This window comes from Mustela erminea, chromosome 7, assembly GCF_009829155.1.
Source record: "Mustela erminea isolate mMusErm1 chromosome 7, mMusErm1.Pri, whole genome shotgun sequence".
NCBI classification, from domain to species: domain Eukaryota; kingdom Metazoa; phylum Chordata; class Mammalia; order Carnivora; family Mustelidae; genus Mustela; species Mustela erminea.
In genome coordinates, this window is record NC_045620.1 from 22,482,935 (window position 1) to 22,507,672 (window position 24,738).

General features: G+C 52.3%; 1 protein-coding gene across 14 annotated transcripts in view; it reads right to left on the minus strand.

Annotated features, from left to right (window-relative positions):
- The window catches only part of EPB41L1 (erythrocyte membrane protein band 4.1 like 1), a 122,032-nt gene that overhangs the window by 51,387 nt on the left and 45,907 nt on the right, over positions 1 to 24,738 (minus strand). For 13 of the 14 annotated variants that reach the window (XM_032350786.1, XM_032350784.1, XM_032350793.1 and 10 more), the window contains 2 exons: positions 2,468 to 2,661; positions 1,189 to 1,353 (listed from right to left, as the gene is read on the minus strand). In XM_032350786.1, the coding sequence (XP_032206677.1) occupies positions 1,189 to 1,353; positions 2,468 to 2,647 (345 nt within the window). In that variant the 5' untranslated portion in view covers positions 2,648 to 2,661. Of the gene's footprint in view, positions 1 to 1,188; positions 1,354 to 2,467; positions 2,662 to 19,204; positions 19,498 to 24,738 lie in introns of those variants that run through there. The other variant, XM_032350785.1, reaches the window with a different exon arrangement.

Below are 24,738 nucleotides of genomic sequence, written 5' to 3' on the forward strand. Positions count from 1 at the left end.
GTCTAAGTTCAGGTGTAAGAGGGAGAGAAAAGCCACCTGAAATACGAGGAATGTGGGCAGGGGACAGGGGAGGGCTCAGGACTCAGAGTCACAGTGAGACCTTCTTCCCTGGCCCTCCCCTGACATAAAGACTGAGTGAAATCCAGGGCTGCCCAGGTAGGAGTGGCGCTCCGGGCTGGGCCGCCCTGGATTTCACTCAGTCTTGCCTAGGAGTAGGCAAGACGTTCACCTTGAAATCCTTCTATAGAACCAAAAAATTTAAAAACAAAACAAAACAACAACAACAACAAACCCAAACCAACCCTGCAGAGAAGAGAGACTCAACCTGCCAGGTCCTAGAAACAAGTCATATCCCGGAAGACAAGGCTGGGGCACCTGGGAGAGACAGAGGTGGTTCCCAGAACTCTCAGGGAAGGCCACCCTCTGGACCCTTCCATACACTTGGAGAGGGCCAGGAATGGTGCCCAGACCAGGGTGCCAGGGTGGACCCTCTAAGGGGATGAGTGAGAGCTCAGGACTAGGGTAGGAGTCGGAGCCTATATAGGAAAGGGAGACAGCAAATGTGGGGCCGAGAGGGCTGACCCCAGACAGGAGGTGTCTGACCTCTCTACCCATGGTGGGACAGCATCGTGCCACAGGATTTCCACATGGCCTGGGTGATGGAGTCCTTCCAATGGGAGAGAGTCTACCTGTCTATGCCTGGGGCGCCCCATACCATGGGAGCCTCAAGTGACCAGTTTGTCCACTGCCCTGGACAGGGGCATTCATAAGGGAAGACCCCTTCCTCTGCTCAATAAAAACATAAAAACAATTCGAGTTGAAACACCAGTGTCTGCTAGGTGAGACTGAAGGGCCAAGCCTGTAAGGCCTTTCGGGCTAGAGATCAGCCCTTGGATCATGACTCCTTGCCAAGGTACAGCCCGCCCCCTGGAGAAACCTTTTCCTGGCGCCAACCCTGTGCCTCATCTAATTCCATTTGCAATCGTAACGGCCCTCTCCGGGCCTCGGGGCCACCATCTGTACAAAGGAGGGCCGGCCAGGTCATCGCTCCAGGATGCCGCGGTCAGTCCAGGCCTCTATGAAGAATGGACGCTCTCTGGCTTGGCCCGGGCTGAGAGTACACAGAAGCCTGTGCTGGCTCAGGGGCCCGTCGGCTGGGGGCCGGCCCGCGGTGGGGGCGCTCCCTACCTCCACCTCACACTCGTACTCAGAGGCATCAAGCAGAGTGACTCGGCAGATGGCACTCTTATACTTCTTGGCAATCTTCTGGGGTGATTTCTGGGCTCTACTGGGCGTGGTCCTCTCCGACAGGCCATCAGCCTCCCCATAGCCCTTCTCCTCCATGTCTAGGCTCTGTAGGTCCAATAGGGGAAAAGTCTGGTCAGTGAGCTTGAGACCACAGCCTTTCATCCACATGAAGACACAGTAAGGACACAGCGGCCGGGGCTAAGACGGTCTCCAAAATGAGAGCCACTGCCCTCCACGACCCCCAGGGTGACCAGCGTCTATGGTTAGTATACACAGGAGGAGAAGCAGAGCTTCCATGGGCAATAGGGTGGGCTCATGGAAGGGGTCACTTTTTCAGGGGGGCAGCCTTGGCAGGCGGGAAGCACCCCACAGAACCAGAGCTGCCCTGGCTCCCTAAAGTAGAGTGTCAGCTATCAGAGTTTCCATCTGGTCTCCCCCTTATCAGTCTGTCACGGCTCCAGCATGAGGCTGAGAACTCGTGGCCTGATCTCACAGAGGGAACGGAGGTCAGAGCCCTGCCAGCTAGTCCTAACTGCCACCAATGCCCTCGATGACCTTGGCCAAGTCCCTGCCCTCTTGGCCTGTCCCAAACGAAGGGAGGTGTGAATTGGATGGCTAGATGATTCGGCAAGTCCCTTTTCCCTTTAGGGGGATGCATTTTGCTTTGGGGTCATCCTGGGCTTGCCAGGCTAGAATGGACAGGTTCAGGGGGCAGGAATAAAGTGGAAAGAACCAGGTTTTGGTATTCAGATCTAGATTTTATTTCCATCTGTCCCTGTATAACAATGTGACTTTGGGTAACTCACTTCATCTGCTAAGCTGCTGTTTCCCCAAGTGTAAAATGGAGAAATCAATACCACTCTCTTAGGGGCGCCTGGCTGGCTCAGTCAGCAGAGCATGGGACTCTTGATCTCAGGGTCGTGAGTTCAAGACCCATGTTAGGAATAGTGTTAACTTAATTAAAATATAAATATATATGTATGTGTGTGTATATGTATGTATATATATATATCACTCTCTGTACATTTGGGAGAATTAAATATAAAAGAGACCACAACACCCCTAGCACAGAGCTCAGCATGTAACAGATCAGTAATTTTTTTTTTTTTTTTTAACAGATCAGTAATTAATCTGTGTTTGGCTCCCCCCACGGCTCTGAGAACTGCCCCGGGATGACGGCTGGGCAGGGAGAGGGATGTCCAGGCTTTTAGACACACACCTGTCCAGCAGGCCGCGTGTCCTGCTGGGGCGGGTGCTTCTCATTGGAGTTGGCCTCCGGGTGGCCGCTGTGGCCTGCTGGGGTCACAGGGGTGGTCGCAGTAGCGGCTGCCTCGGGCTGCTGTGGGGCCTCCTCCTGAGCCTTCTTCACCTCAGAATCGGGGCCTGTCTCTGTTGTCATGGTGACCAGCACGCCTGTGTTAGCATGAAGGAGAGCACGTGACACGGGAAAGGGGCAGCGATGGTGTGACAGGACAGAGCGAAGGGGACAGGAACCACACGCGGAGAGAGCCAGATGGATCCAAATGGACAAAGAGCCATGGAGAGAGGAAGGAGGGAGGGAGGAAGGGAGGGAGGGAAAGAGGAAGTGGGGGTGGGGAGAGAGAGCAGAAGTCAGGGGTTACAGGGGCAGCCCAAGTCACAGACCCCCCCTCCCACTCTTGTGACCACAGAGCTTTTAGGGCCTCCTCCAGTCTCTCAGCCCAGTCCTGGAATGGGGCCTCTCCTCGGGACAATGAGAGGCTCTCCAGGGAGTCCCACTCTGCCAGGAGCACAAAGGACAGTCAGTGACCCGCTCTGGGCAGGCCCTCAGCCAGGCTATCTCTCCAACCCCAGCCCTGGGCACACAGCAGCCGCTCCATAAACGCTGGATAAACTCAACTCAACCAAAAGAGCCCTGGGCTCCGGGCCCTTTGGGCACTGACTCTGAGCAAGGCTCTTCCCGCCCCAAGCCCGCACCGCTACCGCCACAGGGATGTTGAGAGAATGGATAAGACAGGACATTATTTAAAACGCGCAGAACCCGGATGAGGTAAGTCAGGAGACCTGGACACAGGCCTTGGGGCCGCCGCACACAGAGCAGTCACTTCCCGCACTAGGATTCACCCCAAAAGCACGGGACTTAGAGAAATGATCTCTGGGACAGGCGACTCTTACCCTTCTCCCCTTGGAGCAGGAAATGAGATTTCAGAGCATCAGGGCCCTAGTGGCCAGCCAGTCTGCGGGCATAAGCAAACTGCAAGGAGAGGCAAGGAGAAAGAATGGCCTGGCCCCGCTTTTATATTTAACAAAACAACCACTCAACAATACCTCTTGGTGTTGATACAAGTGTGCTGAAAGATCTGCACGGACACTGACCAAACTGCTAAGACAGGTTCATAACTGAGCACTGGATAGAGGAAAAAGAGGAAGATCCATGGGGTGGGCGAAGAAAGGCAACTTCATGTTTTACTTTATAGGCTTCGGAATTACTTCTTTAATTTTAAATATATTTAACTGATGAACTGGGTTTGTTTGTTTGTTTTAAAGGGGGCAAAAGCAGCTATTCCTGACCCTGGTCAGAGTGGATCCTCAAAATAAATAAATAAATAGATAGATAGATAAGTAAGTTTGAAGCTAAAACGTGAGGAAAAGGGAAATGGGCAGGAACCCTCACCCCTGAGCCTAGAGCCTCCCTCTAAATCCATTATATTAAATGAGAAAGATCCAGACTAGATGTGGCAGGTCCATTTCCAACCCTATTCTCCACGGGAGGCCTCTATTGAGCAAACAGACAGACGGACGTTGGCTCTATCTTGTACTACACATGGGCTCCAAGCCCTTACCCTCCACTCCCCTGTCTCCTTCAGTTTCTCTCCCAGCATTCCAGGGGGCACCAGCCCAGCCCCAAGCGAAGGGCACTGGCCGGAAAGCCGGGGCCCCTGAGGGCCCCGCTAGGCCACACAAGAGCTGACCCGAACAGGTCACACTTTGCAAGCCAGAACTTGTAGCACAAATAAAAGGGCTTGTTGTTACTGATGCTGCTATTAAGAAGTAAGATGAGGAGGAAGGGAAGGCCGTTGTCACGTGGCCTCATCCCCACCCACAAAGGCTTTCCACTCATGTCATTACCTCGGACTTTATGGTTTGACTTAAAGTCGTAGTTAAATAAAGGCTCGCTGTCACTTACGTGACACCAGATGTCAACTCTGCACCAGGACACAAAGCACTAGAAGCAGCTCCAGGGGAGGTCATGGCCTCACAGGGCATGAGGGAGACCTGTGTGCCTGGGCCTGGATCTCTCCAAGGCCTGTACCTGAGGATATCAGCCATCATACCAGATAAGCTCTATAAGAAGAACACTTAAAATAAATGCCCACTTAATTTTGCTTTAAAAAAAAATTTTTTTTAGAAAGGATCCACAGACTACTCTGTAGGTGTTCTGCTGTGAAAAGCAGTTTCCACGTGACCATCATGGGCCCAGGCGGCACAGAGACTCTGCCGCGGGCGCTCTCCCCTCCACTTCCATCTCGTGTCAGCCCCTATTTTCTGATGAACCTTCCCCAGACCCGCATCCAACAGCCAGGACAGCAATTGTAAATAAATACCCCGGTTCTTCCCGTGCCCAGGTCTCCGGGAGAGCCTGCAGGCAAGGAATCGACCCCAGCTGGAAGTGCTTTGAGATCATTCAATCTCTTCTCCTCTAGGTCAGAGGAGGAGAGCAAAGAGACTGGAGTGACTGTCCTTTCCGCAGACAGATCTTCCCCGGCCCCTCCTGCCCGCTCTCCTCACCCAGCCTCCCGACTCCCCAGATCCCGGCGCTGGGGCCATGAAGCATCCCACCGCACTTTGCTGCCCCAAGCAAACTTGAACAGAACCATCTGGATGGAGAAATGCACTCAGGACCAGGCTGGAAGCCAAAGAGGTGGCCCGAGCCACCAACGAACCCCGCAGTCAGGGCCTGGTGACAGAAATAACGGCTCATCCTTTCTAGAGCATCAAAAAAGATGACGTAAAAGAAATATCTTAATGAAAAGCTCCACACACAGCAGCCTGTGCAGACTGATCTTACTTTGATTAATATATACACACGAATACAGAATATTCAATAAAGTACTAATTGTGTTTGTTCCTAGATGGCACGAGTACAGGTTATTTTTTCTTCTGTTTCACTGTGGTTCTCAAGTTTTCTACAATACCTGGAGATTTCTTGATTTTAAAAAAATGAGAGGTTAAAAATAAAATCTTCCAATGCACGGGGATTGGTGTGACAGGATGAGGAGGTAAAGTCAGATTAAACTTAAAATGTTTACAGATTTTTTTTTAAAGATTTTTTTATTTGACAGAGATCACAAGTAGGCAGAGTGGCAGGCAGAGAGAGGAAGGGAAGCAGGCTCCCCGCTGAGCAGAGAGCCCCATGTGGGGCTCAATCCCAGGACCCCGGGATCATGACCTGAGCCAAAGGCAGAGGCCTACACCCACTGAGCCACCCAGGTGCCCCTGGACTTATTTTTTTTAAGAAGTATTTATTCATTTCTAGAGAGAGCACATGCATGCTAGACTGAGCATGGGGGGAGGGGCAGAGGGAGAAAGAATCTCTAGCAGACTCCCTACTGCACGCGAGCCTGACATGGGCTCAATCTCATGACCCCAAGACCACGACCTGAGCCGAAATCAAGAGTTGCATGCCTAACTGAATGTGCCACCCAGGTACCTCCCAAAATTTTTTATGAATTTAAAAGAAAAATAACATCATTATTATTTTTTTAAACCTATGATGAGATCCTTCTTGATTTCACAAGTCCAGGGGTAACAATATGGTCTCTCTTGGCCACCAAGAGCACACCAGGAGCCTGGCCTTGGATTCTGTCACAGCCAGTCCATGGGCACAGTTCTGCCCAGGCCCAGACCAGTAGAGACTGAGGGAGCCAGCTGGGCAGCCTGGCCAGCTGGGCACTGGGGGGACCCCAGGGGAAGCACGTGCGCCCGGTTCTTTGGAGCTCACTGCAACATGGGGAGATGATGCTCCCCCAGAAAATGGTTAAATACCCAGGCAGGATGCGATTTCGATTTGCCATTGGACGTTTCAGCCTGTAGAAGATTCTGGGGAGTTGGCGATCAGGAGTACTACCCAGATTACCCAAAGGAGGGCTTATAGGGTAGGGAGTGGGGAAGGGGGGGTGAGGACGAGTTAAAATTTGCCAAAAGGGGGAATTCAGACTCAGGGCATTTGGGCTGAGTCACCATGGGGGCAAATGCCTAGAGATGGGAACAAGTAGGCCCACGCAGAGGACAGACAGGAGGCTTTGACGTCCTGACACCTCAGAACAAGAAGCCTATAAAGGTGAGCTCCAAACGGCCTGGCAGGTTGAACAGGTTGGAGTGAACTGGGGGTGGAGGAGGTCACCTTGGAAGAGTCACAAAAGTTACTTTGCTAGAAAGGGCAAGACTCGCATCATGGAATGCTGCTGGGGGCCAGGCCCACGGTCAGGGATTTGACACCGGCCTCTCATGGACTCCTCGCAGGAGTACCAGGGCAGGGGGATTGGCAGACCTAGGCCAGGCAGACCCAGACCCAAAGCCTGGCACCCCCAACTGGCTCACTCTGTGACCGTGGGCAAGTGACTTCAATGCTGTGAGCCTCAATCATCTCATCTATAAAATGGAGATACTCCCCCCTCCCTCTGAGCGTGGTGGTAGAGGTTCAGGACCATAACCTAGAGAGAGCACTTAACATGATATGCACCCAATAAAACAACGCTGAGAGGGTCTATAATTACAAACAGTACCAAGAAGCCGCAGCGGGGAGTGGTCTGAGAAGCAGGAGTTCAGAAGCGCCAGCCCAGAACGCATGGAGAAGGAGATGTTCCAGGAGGCAGAGGCCAGCAAGGCCAGACGGATTGGATGGCGTGGACATATGAAAACCCCAATGCACAGGATTCAGAGAGAGAAAGGTCAGCCAGAGAAGTAAATGTGGACGGCGCCCACACCAGACCTGTCAGGCCAGTGTGGCGGAGGCCAGTCCAGAAGGCTGTCGGCAGCTGATGCTCTTTAGCTGCGCAAGCTCCGGCTGGCTCCCCTGGCTCACCCTCCAGGGGCCCCGTGGCTTGCCATCTGAGCGTCCTGCTGCGAGAAAATGTCCTCGCCCGGGCGAAGCAATATCTACTTGGCCTGTCATTGCACCAACTCATTAAAAATGAATCAGCTGGTTTATACATCAGGCCCTACGGCCAGGGTTAGCATGAGTCAGCATCTCTGAATCCAGGACCTTGGCTTCGTTCTTTTTCTCCACCCCACAGCCACTGCACAGGTCCCAGCCACGGTCAGGCCATGCCCACATGGCCACCCGGCCTCTTTCATAAAGTCTCTGGGGCCGCCCGTGGATTTTTCCAAAAACTCCAAATGGATGCTCTCTTTATTTTTTGTAATTCAAGTATAGTCGACACAAGATGCTATGTTAGTTTCCATCATACAGCACAGTGAATGGACAAGTCTACACCTCACGACACCCGGTGTAGCACCCATCGGTCACCAAATGACACTATCATGGTACCCGTGACTACATTCCCTGTGCTGTCCATTTCCTCAGATGCCCTCCTTAAAACCTCCAATGACTTAGCATCAAGATAAAACACAAACTCCTCACCAAAGTTAAAAGGTCCCTGCTTAGGGCCATAGCATCAGTTCCCACCATCACTGTGAGCCTGGCCGACTGGCTCTCCTTCTGCCTTCCACTGCATCAGGCCTACCCCTGGCGTGGGGCTTTGCCCTAACGGTCCCTCTGGGTGAACAGGGGCTTGTCCCATCTCTTGACATGGCAGCTCTTGCCCTTTATACCTCAATCCAGTGCCCCTTGACCCCTCTGCCTAAAGTGGGTCTTTCTTCTGGGGTGCCTTACTGGCTCAGTCGGTTCAATGTCTAACTCTCGATTTGGGCTCAGGTCATGATCTCAAGGTCATGAGATTGAGCCCCGCATTGGGCTCCATGCTCAGAGCAGAGTCTGGTTCAGATTCTCTCTCCCTTCTCCCTCTGCCCCTCCCCCTGCTCTTGCACTCTCTCTAAATAAATAAACAGAATCTTTCAAAATAAATAAATAAGTAAAATGGGTCCCCCCCCCTTTTTTTTCTGGTAACCGCATGCTCGGTTTTAGATTTGGTTTGGTTTGGTTTTTGCCATTTTAACCATTTTTAAGTGTAACTGTTCCATGATGTTAATTACATTCGTGCAACAATAGCCACTGTCTATTTTCTAAAATTTTCATTACCCCAAACAGAAACTCTGTACCCATTAAGAAACCATGCTGGGTTTTTTTTTTTCATAGTAACTATCACAAATGAAACATAATTCGTTTTACTTATTTATTTCTATTCCTCTGAAATAGAAACTCCATAAAGACCAAATGTTAGCCATCTCAACTGCCATTATCCCCAGGACTTAGGGCAATTCTTGATAAATACCAACAAAGCTAACATTCATAGAGTCTACTATTTGCCCAGCACTGATCTAAGCACTTTACGTCAATTAAACCATTTAACCTTCACAATAACCTAGAATAGGTACTTTTATTATCTCTATTTTGTAAAAGAAGGATTTGGAGCACGGAGAAGTTAAGGAACTTGTCTGAGATCATACACTAGTGCATAACAGTGCCAAAATTCAAACCCAGGGGGTCTGGTGTCAGGAGGATAGGTGGATGGACAAACAGACAAACACATGCATGATGGGTAGATGAAACACCAATGAGACCAATGTGCACTCAGCTGGGGACAGAGACCTGGGCTGCATTCACCTCGGGAGCCTTTTTGGCTACCCGCCAGCCAGTCTGTCTGTCCTGATGACTTATCAGACCTTAAGCACCTGACTTTTCCATCCAAACTCCTGATATTATCACCCTTATTTTACTGGTGAGACACACAAACCAAAGGAGGCATGCTGATCTTCCCAAGGTCATAAGGCTGTGTTAAGCCTCTCTGACTCCAAAGTCCACCCCACTATAGGGCATTTCAGCAGTCTCAGAGGGTGGGGGTGGGGGTGGGAAGGCTGTACGAATTTCTCCAAGGGGGGGAGGTTGGCTGAGGGAAAAGTTCCAAGAATGAAAGGCATTCTTGGGGGGCGGGCTCAGTCATTTAGGCGTCTGACTCTGGATTTTAGCTCAGGTCAGGATCTCAGGGTCCTGAGGTTAAGTCCCAGGTCAGGCTCATGCCCAGTTTAAGATTCTCTCTCTTCCTCCCCCTCTATCCCTCCCACCTGCTATTTACACTCTCTCAAAAAAAAAAAAAAAAAAAAAAAGTCAGGACCAAAGTGTCTTCCTTCAGTTTTGCCACCTCCCTCCTACCTGATGGGCCTTGGGCAAGTCACTCCCCCATTCTGAGCAATGGCTTCCTCATCTGCCAAACAGGGATGAGAGCCCCTACCCTGTCACTTCAGGGCAGGGCCATGTAGATAAAGAACATCACAGAGAAGGAACGAACTTTGAGATACAAAAGGTGAAGTCATAAACCTTAAGAGACTCTTAAGGTTTCTTAATCAAGAAACAAACTGAGGGTTGCTGGAGGGCAGGGGGCGTGGAGGGATGGGGTCACTGGGTGATAGACACTGGGGAGGGTATGTGTTGTAATAAGCACTGGGAATTATATAAAACTGATGAATCACAGATCTGTACCCCTTAAACAAATAATATATTACATGTTAATTAATTGAATTTAAATTTTAAAAAATAAATTAAAAAAAAAGTTGAAGTCATATAATTTAGGGAGAGAATATTCCAGATGCTTGTGTATACCAGAAGCATGTCTTTGCAAGCACATACACCGCAGTGGGACAACACAAGGGCACACATAGCCCTGTGTGCCCATGGTCATGATAATGGCTCCCAAGCCAGTAAGGCTCTCCTCTAAATCTTGCACACTGGCAACTTTTACCCAGGCCTTCTTGGGAATTCCGAACCAGGGAGGAACTAATGGAAGGAAGGAACAAAGAGAGAGAGAAATGGACAGGGCGTGGACGACACCAAGAGAATGCCAGGAAGTAAGTGAGACTCTGGTTTTCAATAACCACAGTTACCAAGATAACTCTTTTCTTTTCGTGAAATCGGGGGGCACTTCTCCCCCATCGCCATCCAAACACATCTCCTGGGCTCTCAGTCTGCATTTGTACCTCCAGATTCATGCCTGTTCAAAGAATCGGGAGGCTGACCTCTTGGACTGGCCCTTGGATGGAGCTCCCTTGCCTGCCAACGTCCAGTTGGGTTTGGCCAATGAGAGGTACTGGTTCAAGAGTGGAAGAAGAGAGAAGTTGGGGAACATCTTCCCAATTTCCTTCTCTGTGGTTCTGGCAGTGGCTGAGGCCCCCGGGGTCCGCTCCTTGCACAGACCCAGCCATCACTGAGTTCTGATAACACTACTCCCACCCTCTGCTCATTCAGGCCTAAGGGAGGAAACCGCTTCTGTCGCTGTTATGTTGTGGGGTGCCCCTGTGGGTTAATCCTGCCCACACCTTTATTAATATCTCCTCAGTGTAAGCATCTGAGTGGAATTCTGCTTCTGTCAGAATCTGACTGATACACTAAACAGATAAATGAATTAAAGAGGTAGTGGAGAGGGGCGCCTGGGTGGCTCAGTGGGTTAAGCCGCTGCCTTTGGCTCAGGTCATGATCTCTGGGTCCTGGGATCGAGTCCCGCATCGGGCTCTCTGCTCGCCAGGGAGCCTGCTTCCTCCTCTCTCTCTCTCTCTCTGCCTGCCTCTCTGCCTACTTGTGATCTCTCTCTGTCAAATAAATAAATAAAATCTTTAAAAAAAAAAAAAAAAGAGGAGGGGGAGAAGAAATTGGGAAAAGGCAGCGTCACCTAGTGGTTAGGGACGAAAGGGGCAATAAGGAGACGGGAACAAGTCTTTTAACGTCTCTGTGCCTCAGTGTCCTGATCTGTAAAATTCACGATGATTATCTCGCCTATTTACTGTGACACCCGAACCAGGTCATAAGCACTTAATACATGTCAAAACCCACCATGAGGGCTTAAGAAATATTAGATGCCCTCATCGTTAGCATTAAGTCTCAAGGCAGAGAGGTGAATAATAGCATTCCTTTGTAGAAAGAATTACAGACTTTTCTTTCGGCTTTTTCGGGGGTTCTCCAGGTTTCATCCTTTTTCTACTATGAACATGAATTACTTTTGGAATCAGAAAAGAAAAAGAGAAGAATGAAAAGAAAAAAACACAAGAGAGGTGAGCCTATGAAGACTTACTCTTCCCCTCTCGAGATGCTGCCCCTGCCCACCGGGATTTCCCCAGTACAGAACATTCCCTTCCTGAAGTGACGACCTCGGGGTGGGTATGAATGACACATCTGCCTGCCACGAGGTGGGGAGGGTGCATGCTGAGAGAGTGGCCTCTGGGGCCCGGTGCTACCCTCGAGGCCAAGGCTCAGGAGCCCCCAACAGAGGCAGGTGGGGTCAAGAGGGGAGCTGGGCCTGCCGTGGTCAGCAGCGCTGCTCAGCTCTGTCTGCAGCAACAGGAACAGGGCGATTTGTCGGCACCGCATTAAATAAAACCAAGCAACGTGAAGAGGCTGCCACCCGTGGGCACTGGCTCCGTGCCGCCAAGTAGCCATAGGCTGATGTGCAGTTTTGGCCTGGGGGACCACATGACCCACCCAGACCTGCAGAGCAATGGCATCAGAAAGGAGAAAGACCTCCTGCCCGGACCACACGGCTGGCTGCAGAGACAGTCAGAGACCTTCCCGTACCGGGGCATCCTCTGAACGCCAGGCAGTGAGCTGGCTGTGTGCCAGGCTTTGTCTCATTTGAGCTGCACAAGGGCCACCCAGGGCAGATGGGCTTATCCCTCAGGCCAGCTTGGCTGGCCAAGGTCATGAAGCTCACCAGTTCAAGTAGAACCAGAACGAAGACCCAGCTCTGCTGGCTGACAGTCCCGCACTCTTCCCCCTCAATCCTGCTACATCCCACAAACTCCACCTCGCTGTCAACCATGTAACCAAGCTACGGTTGCTCTGGATGTAGAAATAATAACAGCAGTACCAACCCCTCCCACATGTGGGTGCTTTACAATTTAAAGAATCCTTTTATAATTATCATTTCGCTTGGTCCTCACCGAACAGCGGCGGGTGAGAGGGAATGTAGAACAGCAGTGAGGAACACAGGCTCTGGACGAGAGTTTGAATCCTGGCTTGAGGACCTTGGGCAAGATACTGGACCTCCCTGAGAGCCAGTGTGAGCCTGTAAAATGAGAATAACAAGCCCTATGCCTCAAAGGCATGCTGTGAGAAATAAATGTGAGAATGCACGAGAAGCTCCCTTTGGCACCGTGTCGCCAGACAGCAGACAATGAGTGGCAACGTTGGCTCTTGTCAGTAAGGTTGTCACAACCATACAGACGGGCAAAGCGAGGTCCAGAGAAGGCAACAAACTTTTCCGAGGATGCTCAGGGTGTAGGCAGCAGCTGGACTCCTGCAGCAGCTTAAAGCATCCAAAGAGAATTTGGAAATTCCACAGGTGAGCTCCATACTGGGTCCATTGACAGAAGAGGTTTCCCTGGGACACCCTCACCCTTTGAGAGTGACAAAGACAGAGTCTCCTCCAAGCAAGCCAGCCCCCTCAAGGTCCTTGCCCCGCTCAGCTCTGCTGAGAAGCAGGGGCTGAAGTGGGGAGCAGCAGACCTGTAGAGCCCCCCACCCCAGCCAACCCTCATGCTTGTTTCTGACTCTCTCTCTCATTTCATTTTCTTCAATTGTTCAAACGCTATTAGAGTTCATTGTCAGTATCATTTAGACTAGAGTAAAATTGGGAGCAACTTTAAATATCTATCAACAGGGCCTTGGCCAAATTACCTAGGATTTACCCCTTTAGATTTATTTATTATTTGAGAGAGACAGAGTGAGAAAGCGCACCTGCGAGTGAGTGGGGGGAGGGGCAGAGCATGACCTGAGCTGAAACCGAGTCTGATACTTAACTGACTGAGCCACCCAGGCACCCCAGGATTTATCCCTCTAAAAACAAATGATAGGACTGGGGCACCTGGGTGGCTCAGTCAGTAAGCGGCTGCCTTCGCTCAGATCAAGATCTGAGCCCCATGTGGAGACCCATGTCCGGCTCCCTGCTCAGTGGAAAGTCTGCTTCTCCCTCTCCCTCTGCCCTTCTCCCCGCTTATGCGCACTCGCTCGCTCACTCTCTCTCTCAAATAAATAAATTCTTTTTAAAAAGTGAATTATGAAAATATAACATAATTGTGAAAATTTTTGCTATAGATTTTATATATATCTACATGGAAAGATGCTGATATAGAGTTAAGTGAAAAAATGCAAGTTGTAAAACAATGATGCAATTTATGGCCCCATTCTGGTTTGTGTGCTTATGTAGGCACAGAAAATACCCTGAGGGACACACAGCACACTGTTATCATTGGGTCCTGCTGGACAGAAGAATTTTGGTTGGGGAGACAAAGGGAGAATACACTTCTGAATTATTAGGACTTTTCACATATTTCTTTTCTAATTAAAATTAAGGAACAGAGGTACCTGGGTGGCTCAGTCAGTTGAGTGTCTGCCTTTGGCTCGGGTCATGATCCCAGGGTCCTGGGATCGAGTCCTAGATCGGGGCTCCCTGCTCAGGGGAGATCTGCTTCTCCCTCTCCTTCTGTCCCTCCCTCTCTGCTCGTGCTGTCTCTCGCTTTCTCTCAAATAAATAAAATCTTTTTAAAAACATAAAAAACAAAAAAAAACCCTCAGTGGGTTAAAGCCTCTGCCTTCGGCTCAGGCCATGATCCTGGACTCCTGGGATGGGGCCCCTCATTGGGCTCTCTGCTCGGCAGGGAGCCTGCTTCCCCCCCACCTCTGCCTGCCTCTCTGCCTACTTGTGTTTTCTGTCAATTAAATACATAAAATCTTTTAAAAAAATAAAAATAAGGAAAATAAAAAGTATTTTTAGAAGATCTGTTTTGATCAGCCTTACTGACCTCCTATCATATCTGCTGTAACTCCATTTCTGCCTGTTCTTTCCCAATCTGTTATCTCTGGTCATCCCTAATTCTAACCACTTCAATCTGAGTGCTCCTAATTTTACAGGTTTTTTTTTTCCATTTAACATTACTTGTATCAGAAATACTTCCCCCTTAGTAAATCATTATCATCACAGCTAATATTCATGGGTGCTTGACTACATGCTAGTTACAGTGCTAAGAGTTTTACATGCCTGAAATCATTTAATCTTGACAACAACCCCAAAAGCAGATTCTTGGACTGTCCATATTGCAGATGGGGCAAGTGAGGCTTAAAAGATCAATCTGCCAAAGCCTGGAAGCTCAGAAGGCTGGAAAGTAGACTAAAGCCCTGGTCTGTGTGCGTCCCAAGCCCTTGGCTAGGAACCCCTTCACCCTACTTCCCCTGCACAGCTACTGAGCGATGAGTAAGCATGGATTGGGTAGAGATGAGGAGGACAGGTCCTGGGTCTTACAGCCTATATGACCTTGGACAAGCCAACTCCCCTCTGCTTTGTTCCTTCCATCAATTCTTTCACCAGACAAGCATTTGCAAATCACTGAGCTATATGCGGTGGATAGAACAATGAATTAAACATGAACCCTGCCCTCAAGGAGATTAGAACCTAACCTGAATCTCCTCCCGCACGGGCAGAATCTAACCCTGTCCCACCTGGGTCACACAGACGTGAAATGAATTAAGGATGCGAAGGAGCTTCCCAAGTGCCCCACTCCATATGCTGTAAGAGTAAGTATTTCTGTGGCTGTTCACGGCTGTATATTATTTTATCCACTGGATGTTCCAAAACGCTCTCAATCATCTTCCTATTGTTGGGCACTTAGTCCCAATTTACTGCTATTATACAGGAAGCTCTGATGGGGATTCATCCAAAGGAAATTATTCAAAAGGAAAAAAAAAAAAAAAAGCCAGATGCACAAAAAGATGCCAGGCAGCCTTCAGAATGACTGAAGGGAGACAGTTCTTCATCTTCAGCCCGTGAGGCCTCAAGCCCAATTCACAACCCCTGCGGCCTGCCCCAGCCCTCCAGCTGAGCCCCCCGCCCCCCAGGAGAGAGGACATCTCAGTGCACTGTCAACCTTCCTCCCTCACCCGCCCTCCCAGTCCACGGGGCTGACGTTTCTCCCACAAGGCTGCAGTCCCGCCCTTCCTCGTGGTTCTTGCAGTTGCCAAAGGGACCTTCCGGAATACTTCTGTCATGCCCCAGTGCATGCAAGCCCTGTGCAGACCTACCAAGGCTCCCGGAGCCTCCAGGCTCCTGTCAAGTGGAAACATCTTAGCCTGGCATTTGAGAGAGACTGAGGGGAGAGAGCAGTCGTGTTTCCTGAGTCCCTGGGATGTGCCAGGACCACGCTAGGCCCCTTTACATAACCACCACCACACGTGGCCTTAAGAAGACAGGTGTGTTTATCCCTGTTTTACAGATGAGGAAACTGAGGCTCGGGCTAGCTACGTGAGGGGCCCGAGGGCACGTGGCTGGTACACAGTGGAGTTGTGTGACAAGAGCTTAGGCCTGGTGGATTCCAGAACCTTGCCAAAGACCCAGCCCCAAGTCAGCTTTCTGAGTCACCTCCCAGTGCACCCAGCCCTCCTGCCCTACCTGCCCCAGGAGTCCCAGAGCACCCACTCTTCTTCAGAGGCAACTCTACTTCCTTCCCCTCTGACCTGGGGAGTGGGGACCCCTCCTCACAGCCACTGAAATTCCACTTGGCCTTTGGTGCCCAGGGCACAGGCTCCAGGAAGCCTTCCCTGATCACCAAAATAGGAATCCATGCTTAGCCTATGAAACAGCTGGCTCTTCACCTCCCCACGTCCTATCTGCGCTTCTCCAGCCGGACTGTGAGCCCCCTGAAAAGAAGGATGTTTCCTCGGACACAACAGGGGGCCTACAGGCCATATACCCAGAGAATGTTTTTCCAATTGCACAAAACTGGGCCTCTGAGAAGACACTACAGGCTGCTGGTATGGCCACTGGAAACGTAGCTTTGGCCTACTCCGCCTGGATTGAAATCAGGGTTCCCCCATGACCTAGCCATGTGACCCTGAGCAACTGCCTTTCCCTTGCCCCTTGCCTGTAAGCCTCAGTTCCCTCAATGTGTAAAATGGGAAGAAGCATTCCTACCTCACTGGGTTTTGTGAAAATTGTAGGAGTTGTATGGGTAAGCCCTTTGAACAGGGCCTGGCATGTCGTAGGTGCTCAGTAAATGCTGGCTGTTCCTATTCTCATCCCCAAGCCACCCGCCCTAGAAGCACCTCCTCGTCCCCATCCCACCTGGTACCCTGCATTCCCACCCTTATGTTTTCAGGTTATTAGGGTCCCAGCAATGCGGAAGGGGCAGGGCTGGGTGAACAGGGGGCTAACTAGACTGAAAGCCAACCAGTCTTCCCAGAGAGCCAATGGGGGCAGGGAGCCCAGAGCAGCCCACTTCTAGGGAACCCTGGCCAGGAAGCAGAAAGCCAAGGCAGCCACTCTGTCAGGGCTCCTCACGAGTATCCCACTGCCCCATCCCTCCGGACATCAGAAGCACTTGGGCCACAGAACTGCCTTTGTCCCACCAGACCCAACACAGAGCACTCTAGCAGGACCAGCCCCAGCGCATCAGCTGTGGCTGACCAGCTGTGACTCTGCTGGATACCAACCTGGCACGCCCAGATACCGCCCCAGACATATTGCCATGGGAGAGAGAGGGGCTCCGGATGCAGACAGCCCCACACTTTCCAGCTGTGTAACCTCAGGCAGGTGACACAACTTCTCTGAGCTGCAGTTTCTCATTGGTACAGAGTGGATAATACCTGACAGGGCTGCTGTGAGATAAGGCAAAGCACTAGCCCAAGGTAACTGCTCGGTCAATGCCATCATCCTGATTTTACTGATCACTGATATTACTCCAGGTGGAGATTTTCATCCCCTTTTAATAAATGGGGATACAGAAGCCCAGAGAGGCTCACAGAGAAGTCCATGTTGGAGCTAACAGCACAGTCCAGTCAAGAGACCCTATCCACTTTCTCTGCAGGCTCAGGCCCAGAATATCGCTGGGCCTCCAGCATCCTCTTGGCTCTGGATACTCCCAAGGTCAAGGGCTGCTGGCTGCCCATTGCCTCAGCTCTGGCCCATTATCTGTGAGGCAGCCTGACCTTTTCAGGAGGCCAATGTGAGACCCCCTCCTAAAGGTTGGCCTCAAGCTCTAGAATGCCCAGTCTCTGTCCAAGACCTGTGTAGGCAACAGCCACAGCGATGGGGAAGCAGATATCCGGGCTGCAGGAACCTCAAACCAAGGGTAGAAGACCTGGGTGCCTTAGTGCTGGCCCTCCCACTCAGCTGCTAGGTGACCTTGGACAAGTCATTCTTCCTCTCTAGGTCTCATTCAAGCTTTCAACATTTACTAAGTGAGGACTACCAACGGGGCCAAGCATCATCCTCATGCAGGTTCTCCGAGAAGCTCACAGAGCTGAGCCCAGGGAAATGCCACATGGCCCAGGAGGGGTGTTCATAGTAACAATGCCCCCTGCAATGATCTCTAGGACTGCCTCGCAGTACCCTTCAAGGGACCAACCTCTGCATGCCACAAAGACTGTACGTGGGGTTGCCAGGCAGGCATGACCTCAGGCTGGCCAGGAGAAGCCAGCTTCCTCCCTGCACAGAGCTGGCAGCGCCTCCCTGGGCCACAGCAGCTCAGAGAGGAGGCTGGCACAGGCTGCCTCTGCCGCAGGCTCCATCTGGAGGAATGGGTGGGCAGGCGGGCACACAGCCGCCCCTATTCTCCACATCCTTGTCCAGGTCAGGCAGCACTGTCTTCCAGGAGCTTGTGGGGACTCCATTCCCATCCCCAGCTCTCAACATGGCCCAGCTGCTGCTAATTCTGGAAGACTCCTATCGCTGGGAGATGGGGGAGAGATGGAGCAGCCAGACCCCACACAGCCCGAGAGGTCCTAAATCCAGCCCTCTTACACTCCCACCTTTGCAGAGGAGGTGATATGCCGATCCAGAAGTGAAGGCAGGAACACGTGGTAGTGCCTTTCCCCCACCAACGCATTCTCAAGAGTTTGGGGGCAGGGGCAGGGTGGCAAGGACCCTAGCCGGCAGCCAACAAGGAGACCAGTATCTTCAGAACTCTTTCCTAGTCCTTGTCCAGTGCCTCAAGGTCCCCATGGACCATCCTGGGGCCGTAGGTCTGCCAGGCAGTGGCCTCCGCACCTGGTAAGTTACCCTAGTGGCTACAGTCCTTTGCCTGCCCCCCTGATGCCTGTCCCCAAGACCCCAGCTTCTCAGGCCCTCAGACATTCCTAAGTGTGAAGGTGCCAGACACAACCAGAACCCACAAGTCCTCTCCCTCTAATCAGAGGAGCAGCCTTGGGCCAGAACAATAGGAAACCAGAACCCCAGAGGTGCCTGGACCTCCACGCATCCACCCAGCTTTGGGTGACTTGGAGGGGAGATGCAGTGGGAAGTGAGGCCAGGGTGGAAAAAGGTCTATAACCAGAGGGTGAGGGAGAGGATAGGAGCTGCCCAGCACCCTAGTCTCTAACCAAGAGACTGGCTTGCGGCATCTGAAGCTTAGACAAGAAGATCCAGGGAGCCCCTGGCCTCCACCGAGGCAGCAGGAACGATCTCAAAGAACAGAGTGGCCCTGCCAGGGAGCCCAGCGCCCAGCAACCGTTCATCCCAACAGTAACCACCAGCCCACAGCCTGCCCACCTCTCTCTCCAGGCCTCGGAGAGGCTGCAGACCTGGGAGGCAGGGAAGAACAGCACAGATCTCACCACAACCACCACCACCACCACTACCGCTACTGCCACCACCACCACCAACACCACTACCACCAACACACACAGGCCAGGGAGTCAACAGCCTGCAAACTCAGTTCCTCCCGGTCTTGTCCCCGGTCCTCCCCAGGGTCGCAGGCCGGGCCTACACGTACTGAGTCCCCAGTCCCCCGTGCCACCTGACACCCCCCCCCCCCACGTGCCTACCTGAGCCCGGGGTGCCCCATCTTGGGCAGGCTGGGCGGGGGGCGCCCCGTCGGCTCCTGCGGGGCCGGGAGGCCGCGGGGCGGGGCGGGCGCTCGGGGCCGCGGCGGGCTCTGCGGAGCAGCCTGTTCCGCGACACCCCCGCCCGCTGATGGATGCCGACTGCAGCAGCGGCGGCGGCGGCAGCGGCGGCGGCTCGGCGTGCGCCGGGGGCTGGGCACCGTGCCCACAGCCCCGGGCCTGGCGCCCGACGCGCGGCCAGCCCCCGCCCCCGCCCGGCCTCCGCGCCCAGCCCAGGGGCGGCCGCCGCGCGCCTGCCTGCTCCCTCCGGCGGCCCTGCCCCTGCCTCCGCCTCCTCTCGCCCAGCCTCCCTCTCCTCCTCCTTCTGCTTCTCTCTCTCTCTCTCTTTCTCTCAGTCTCCCAGGCCACTTCCTCCCCGGCGCTGTCACCGGCCGTTCCCCGACCCCTGCGGGACCGCGATGGAGCCACGGAGCCAACTCCTGCGCTCTCGCGGCCCCCCCACCCTCGGGCCCTAGCGCGGGGAAGACCCCTCTTGGGAGCTCGGCAGGGACAGAGGGAAGGGGGAGGGGAGAAGAAGGGGGAGGATCCCTGACTCAGAAGGGGTGACTCAGACTCAGTGGGCCTCCCAGCCCACCGAGCAGAGCCGGATACCCTCACCTCCCCAGCAGCAAAGAAGGGCACGATCTCCCAGGGACTCAGGGCTCCTCCCCCACCAGGGAGGAGGTATGTGTAAAGGTCTCCTAGGATCCTGTGGGTCTCTGAGCCTATGTGTGCATTTGCCCATATGTGCCATGGTGGCAGTGACCCTAAGTATAACTGGGGACTGGGCCTGTGTACACATGGTTTTTTCTGGATGTTCCTGAGCAAGCACTAGGTGTGCACCTAGGCTCCTGAAGGTAGGGGGCGGGGTAGCCAAGGGGTCTTTGGCACTGAGGGTAGGACTCAAAAACCACATGAAAGCTCTTCAGCGGAACTAACTCAAAAAGCTGGTCCCAACCACCACATCTCCAGCTCCCTCTATCCACAGGCTCGGACCTCAAATGGCAGAGGACTGTGGGAGGCAAAGGGCCTGGGGTCTGGTCCAGTTCTGCTGCTGTCTTGGCCAATAGTTTGGGGCAAGTTGTTCTCCTGCTTTGGGCCTCAGTTTGCAAACAAAGAAAGGGCTGGACATACTCACCTCTAGGATCCTATTTCATGGTGGAAGCCCCAGGGAAGACAGTGGGTAACTCCCAGCCTAATCTCCAAAGACTTCTGCCCATGGTATCATCTGTAGCCCACATGACCCCTACTCCCCAGCCTCTTCCCCCCAGGCATACACAGATTTTTCCACTCTTCAAATAATTCCCTGGTACCTACTATATGGCAGCCACTGTTCTAGGCCTCCCAGACTCCACTGCAGTGGAAACTACAGAAGCCCAAAGCTGGGAGGCAGCCCAGACATGAGCCAAGCCATCTGCACCCCCCCTCACCCCACAAGCTGTAGGTCCCTCGGTGTCAGCCTTACCGGTGGGCTGTGTCCCTCAGTGTCAACTCACCACTATCCAACTCTACTCCCTGTCTTTGAGTGTATGTGTGGCTGCTCCCTCCTGGTGACCTCACAACCTAGGTCCTAATATATCACAATAGGGCCACCAGAGAATGAGGCCATGCCTTCTCCCCAGCATTCTTCAGAGAACACCCCCACACCAAGCCTTATCTTCTCCAACTTAAACATGACAAAACTCCACCAGATGTTCCCAAGATGTAGCATCCAGTCCCTTCACTCTCCGTGCTGTCCACTAGGCTCAGGAGAGGGCAGACACCAGAAGGAAGCCAGTTCCTCCCAGCCCTAGATCCAGACAGGAGCCGGGAAGACAGACAAAGCAGCCCAGAGCCAATTCACAGAACGACCAGAGTCCCGCTGGGCAGACTTCCTTAACAGATGTCCTCCTTTACCTCTGGACTTTTCACTCTCCAGCTTCCCAAATTCCTGTCAGGAACTCACCAAGCCCTCTAGGATATAGCCTTGGGCAAGTCACTTTGCCACTGGGGATGTTTGTTTGAGTTCAGTTACTGCACATTCGTTCAAAGGAATGAGTGAAAAGATCCGTGAAACTCCAGAGTCACATCAGATGAACTTGCTGTTTCTTTTACACATCTGGTAAGAAATCCTTGACTCCCTGCTGGCCACTATTTTTATTCCAGATTGACTCCAAGCCTCTTCTGTTCACTGACCTTCCCAACCCTGGGCTCCTATAGGCAGGACAGAGCATGTGGCCAAAGCCCATGTTCCTCCTCGTTGGGTCTCCTTCTCTGGATCCTCCTCCCCTTCTTCCTTCTCCCTCCTCTCCTGGGTCAGGGCCATTTTCCCACCCTCCTCAGCTAGACGGAGCCTCTCGCTTTCCCAGAAGAATCTGAGCTACATTCCAAAGACCAAGGCAGGACATTCCCAGACATCATTCTGGATTTATACTCAAAAGGCCCAATTAATTCCCTTCAGGTCAGTGGGACCATACAGAAACATGGGCTTCTTCTACTGTGGTCGTTATTGCTATGGTTGGTATTGACCAGTATTTCTATTAGCACATTCCAGTTTGCAAAGTACTTTTGTGTGTGATCTTCACAACATCTTGGGAGATCATATCATCCCCATTTTATAAACAGGCAGGCTGAGGCCCAGAGTGGTGAGTGACTTGTGCAAGGTTATACCTGCTCCGTCACACTAGCTCTCTGAACCAAGTTCCACTTGACCCTGCAATAACCTTTTGCAGAGAAATCTGGTGGAGGGTGGGCTGGGGGTACTCTGACGAACGCATGGCTCCTTATGGGCGTCAGCTGAAGTTAATACTCCAGTTCCTTTGTTGCCTTCCTTCCCCAGGCAGGGAAACTGAGGCACAGGAACAAGACCTAACCCAGCACCACCTCTCCTGAAAACCCCCGTGGAGAAATGCTAGGGGCCCAGGTGGACAAAGAGCCCACCCAGGGAAGAAGGTCTTTCCAGCTCCCTTGGTTCTCCCAGAATTCTGCTTCCAGCCCTGGCTCTACCACTGTCTGGGTTACTTGGGCAGAACTGACCTCTCTGAGCCTGTTTCCTCATCTATAAAATGGGAGAAATTCTTCCTGCCCTACTGCCGTTATGGGGTTGGTGTGATGGGGAGGGGGTCAGCAAATGCTGGCGGAAGAGAAGGGACAGGACCCTGCCTCCCTTCTCTGGTTTGCTCAGGAGGTGGGATAAATTATTTTCTCTTAAATTTTAACTCCAAGGAGCTTGATGGAAAAGGGCCAGGATATCAGAAAGCCAGAAGGATGGAAATGATTTGCCCCATTGGCTGGGAAGCCAAAGCACACAGTGTCAGCAATGGCCTCCACCCCGCCCCCCCGCAAGGCTGGGGCAGAGGTGACACTGAACCCTTCAAGCAGGGCCCCTCCTACCCTCTTTTTTATCTTCAGTGGCCTCTGTCAAGGTCACCCCAAGTAGTCAGTGGTCTCATGACTCCCCACCAGCAGGGGCCCCTTGGTTCCCGGGCAAGCAGGGTGGGTGGTTAGTTCTCCTAGCCCAAGGTCTTAATCTTTCATTGAGCAAACAGTAATGTTCACACTGAGCTGGGCCCTAGACTCAGGGGAGGCGAGAGGAATTGGGTAGCCTCCGTCTTTGGATTCAGTGTCAGTCCAGTGGGAGAGCACGGCACATAGCCAGCCCATCAGAGGGCACACTGTGAGATGAATACCACCGTTTTCTGAGGACTTACTTTGTACCTGACACTAGACACACATTCATTTGTAGAATGTTCACAATAATTCTCTAGCATCGAAATCATTCACTCCTTTCGCAGCTAAAGTAAGTGATGCTCGAAGGGGTTAATGACTTCCCAAAGCTCACCCAGCGAAGAAACAGCAGAACCAGGATGTGACTGCCATGTCTGTCTGATGCCAAACCCTGAGCGTCAATCCTTATGCCCTCTTCCCTGCCCCCCAGAGCTGTGCCGACGACTAAGGTAGCTACTAGGCGCATGCGGCTACTGAGTCCTTGAACTGAGACAGATGCAAATTGAGGTGTATTGTAAGGCTAAAGTTGGCACTGGACATTGAAGATTTAATTGGAAAAGAGTGTAATAGAGCTCAGTAATTTTTGTGTTGAAGTATCTTAGATATATTGAGTTAATAAAATAGATCATTAGAATATGTCATTGGTTTCTTTTTGCTTTTCTTTTTTCACATGGCCGCTAGAACATTCTAAATTACAAATGTGGCTCACATGACATTTCCTTTATCATTTAGATAGTCTGAATTTAGTCTGGTTTTAGATAGTCTGAAGTCCTAACCCAGCCCCTGGGGCTCAGAGAAGGCTTCCTGGAGGAGGGGATGCCCAAACTGAGCTTGGTTAAAGGCAAGGTTGTGGAGAGGAGGGTATTCCAGGGCAAGAAAGCTGCAGGGCATCTGGCTTTGGCCCCAGAGGGCTGCAGGGCCTGGGTGGGCTGAGCTGCAGCTCCAGGCAGCTGAGAGCTGGGCCAGTCTCTGGGGGAAGCTACCAGAGTCAAACTTTCCAGAGCAGCACAACACACAGGTCTGGAACAGTCTGCCTAACAAGCTTGTTCTCACTGGTCTTTGGCACTCTCTGGAAGACACTGCGGGGTTGCTGCGTCTGCCTGCGTGTAGAGAGCAGGCAGGGTGGACAGGCGGCAGCACTCACCTGGCAGGGACCTCCCCCCTCCCGCTGCCCCCATCTCCTCGCCTTCAGATTCCTCCAGGAAGGCTCCCAACACGCTGCAGTCCCCAAGGACCACCCTTCCCTCGAATCTTGCAGGCCAGACCGTGGGAGCCGCACTCTCCCGCATTAGGTCATACTCTGGTGTGGAATGATGACAGAGCTGCATGGTGGGTCACACAGTACAAAGTACTTTTCTAGACCTAGTGTGGTGTTGCTGAAGAGCATGAGGGCAACATTTACCTCTGCGGAGGGGGCCAGAGGCAGGGATGGGGGACGCTCATGAATTTGAGCTGCGTGACCTTGGGCAGGGCCTCTCTGAGCCTCAGTTTTCACCTCTGTAGAATGGGGATGATATTGGCACCACCTCCTAGAGCCTAGGAAGAGGACATGAGAGAAAACCCACATGCTGAGCGTGTCCTGCAGTACCCTGAGTCTCTCCAAAGCCTTCAAAGTTGCCTCGCCGCAGGAAGTTCACCCCCCCGCCTCTTCCACCCGTGTTCTACCCAGCCTGTCCCTCCTCTGGCCTACTAGACCACGCATCTCTTGTCTCCGCCTCTAAATTTGGAGTTCAGCTATCATGAGGCTCTCTGGCTTCTCTAACAAGAATGCAGTCTGGCAAAGGGGGGAGCCTTACCTTCCCCCATCCCCCCTTCTTCTTTCCGTACCCACAGCCAGGCCTCTGCACAGGTCCCCGCGTCCCAAGGGCTCTCAAGGCCCACTCCAGTAGCCTGGACGTTTGTCCGCCATCTTTGGCCAAAAAATAATGCAGCTCTGGAAGAATGTGTACCTGTTGGTCTCCACTGAGCAAATCTCCAGGAGCTGGTCCTGC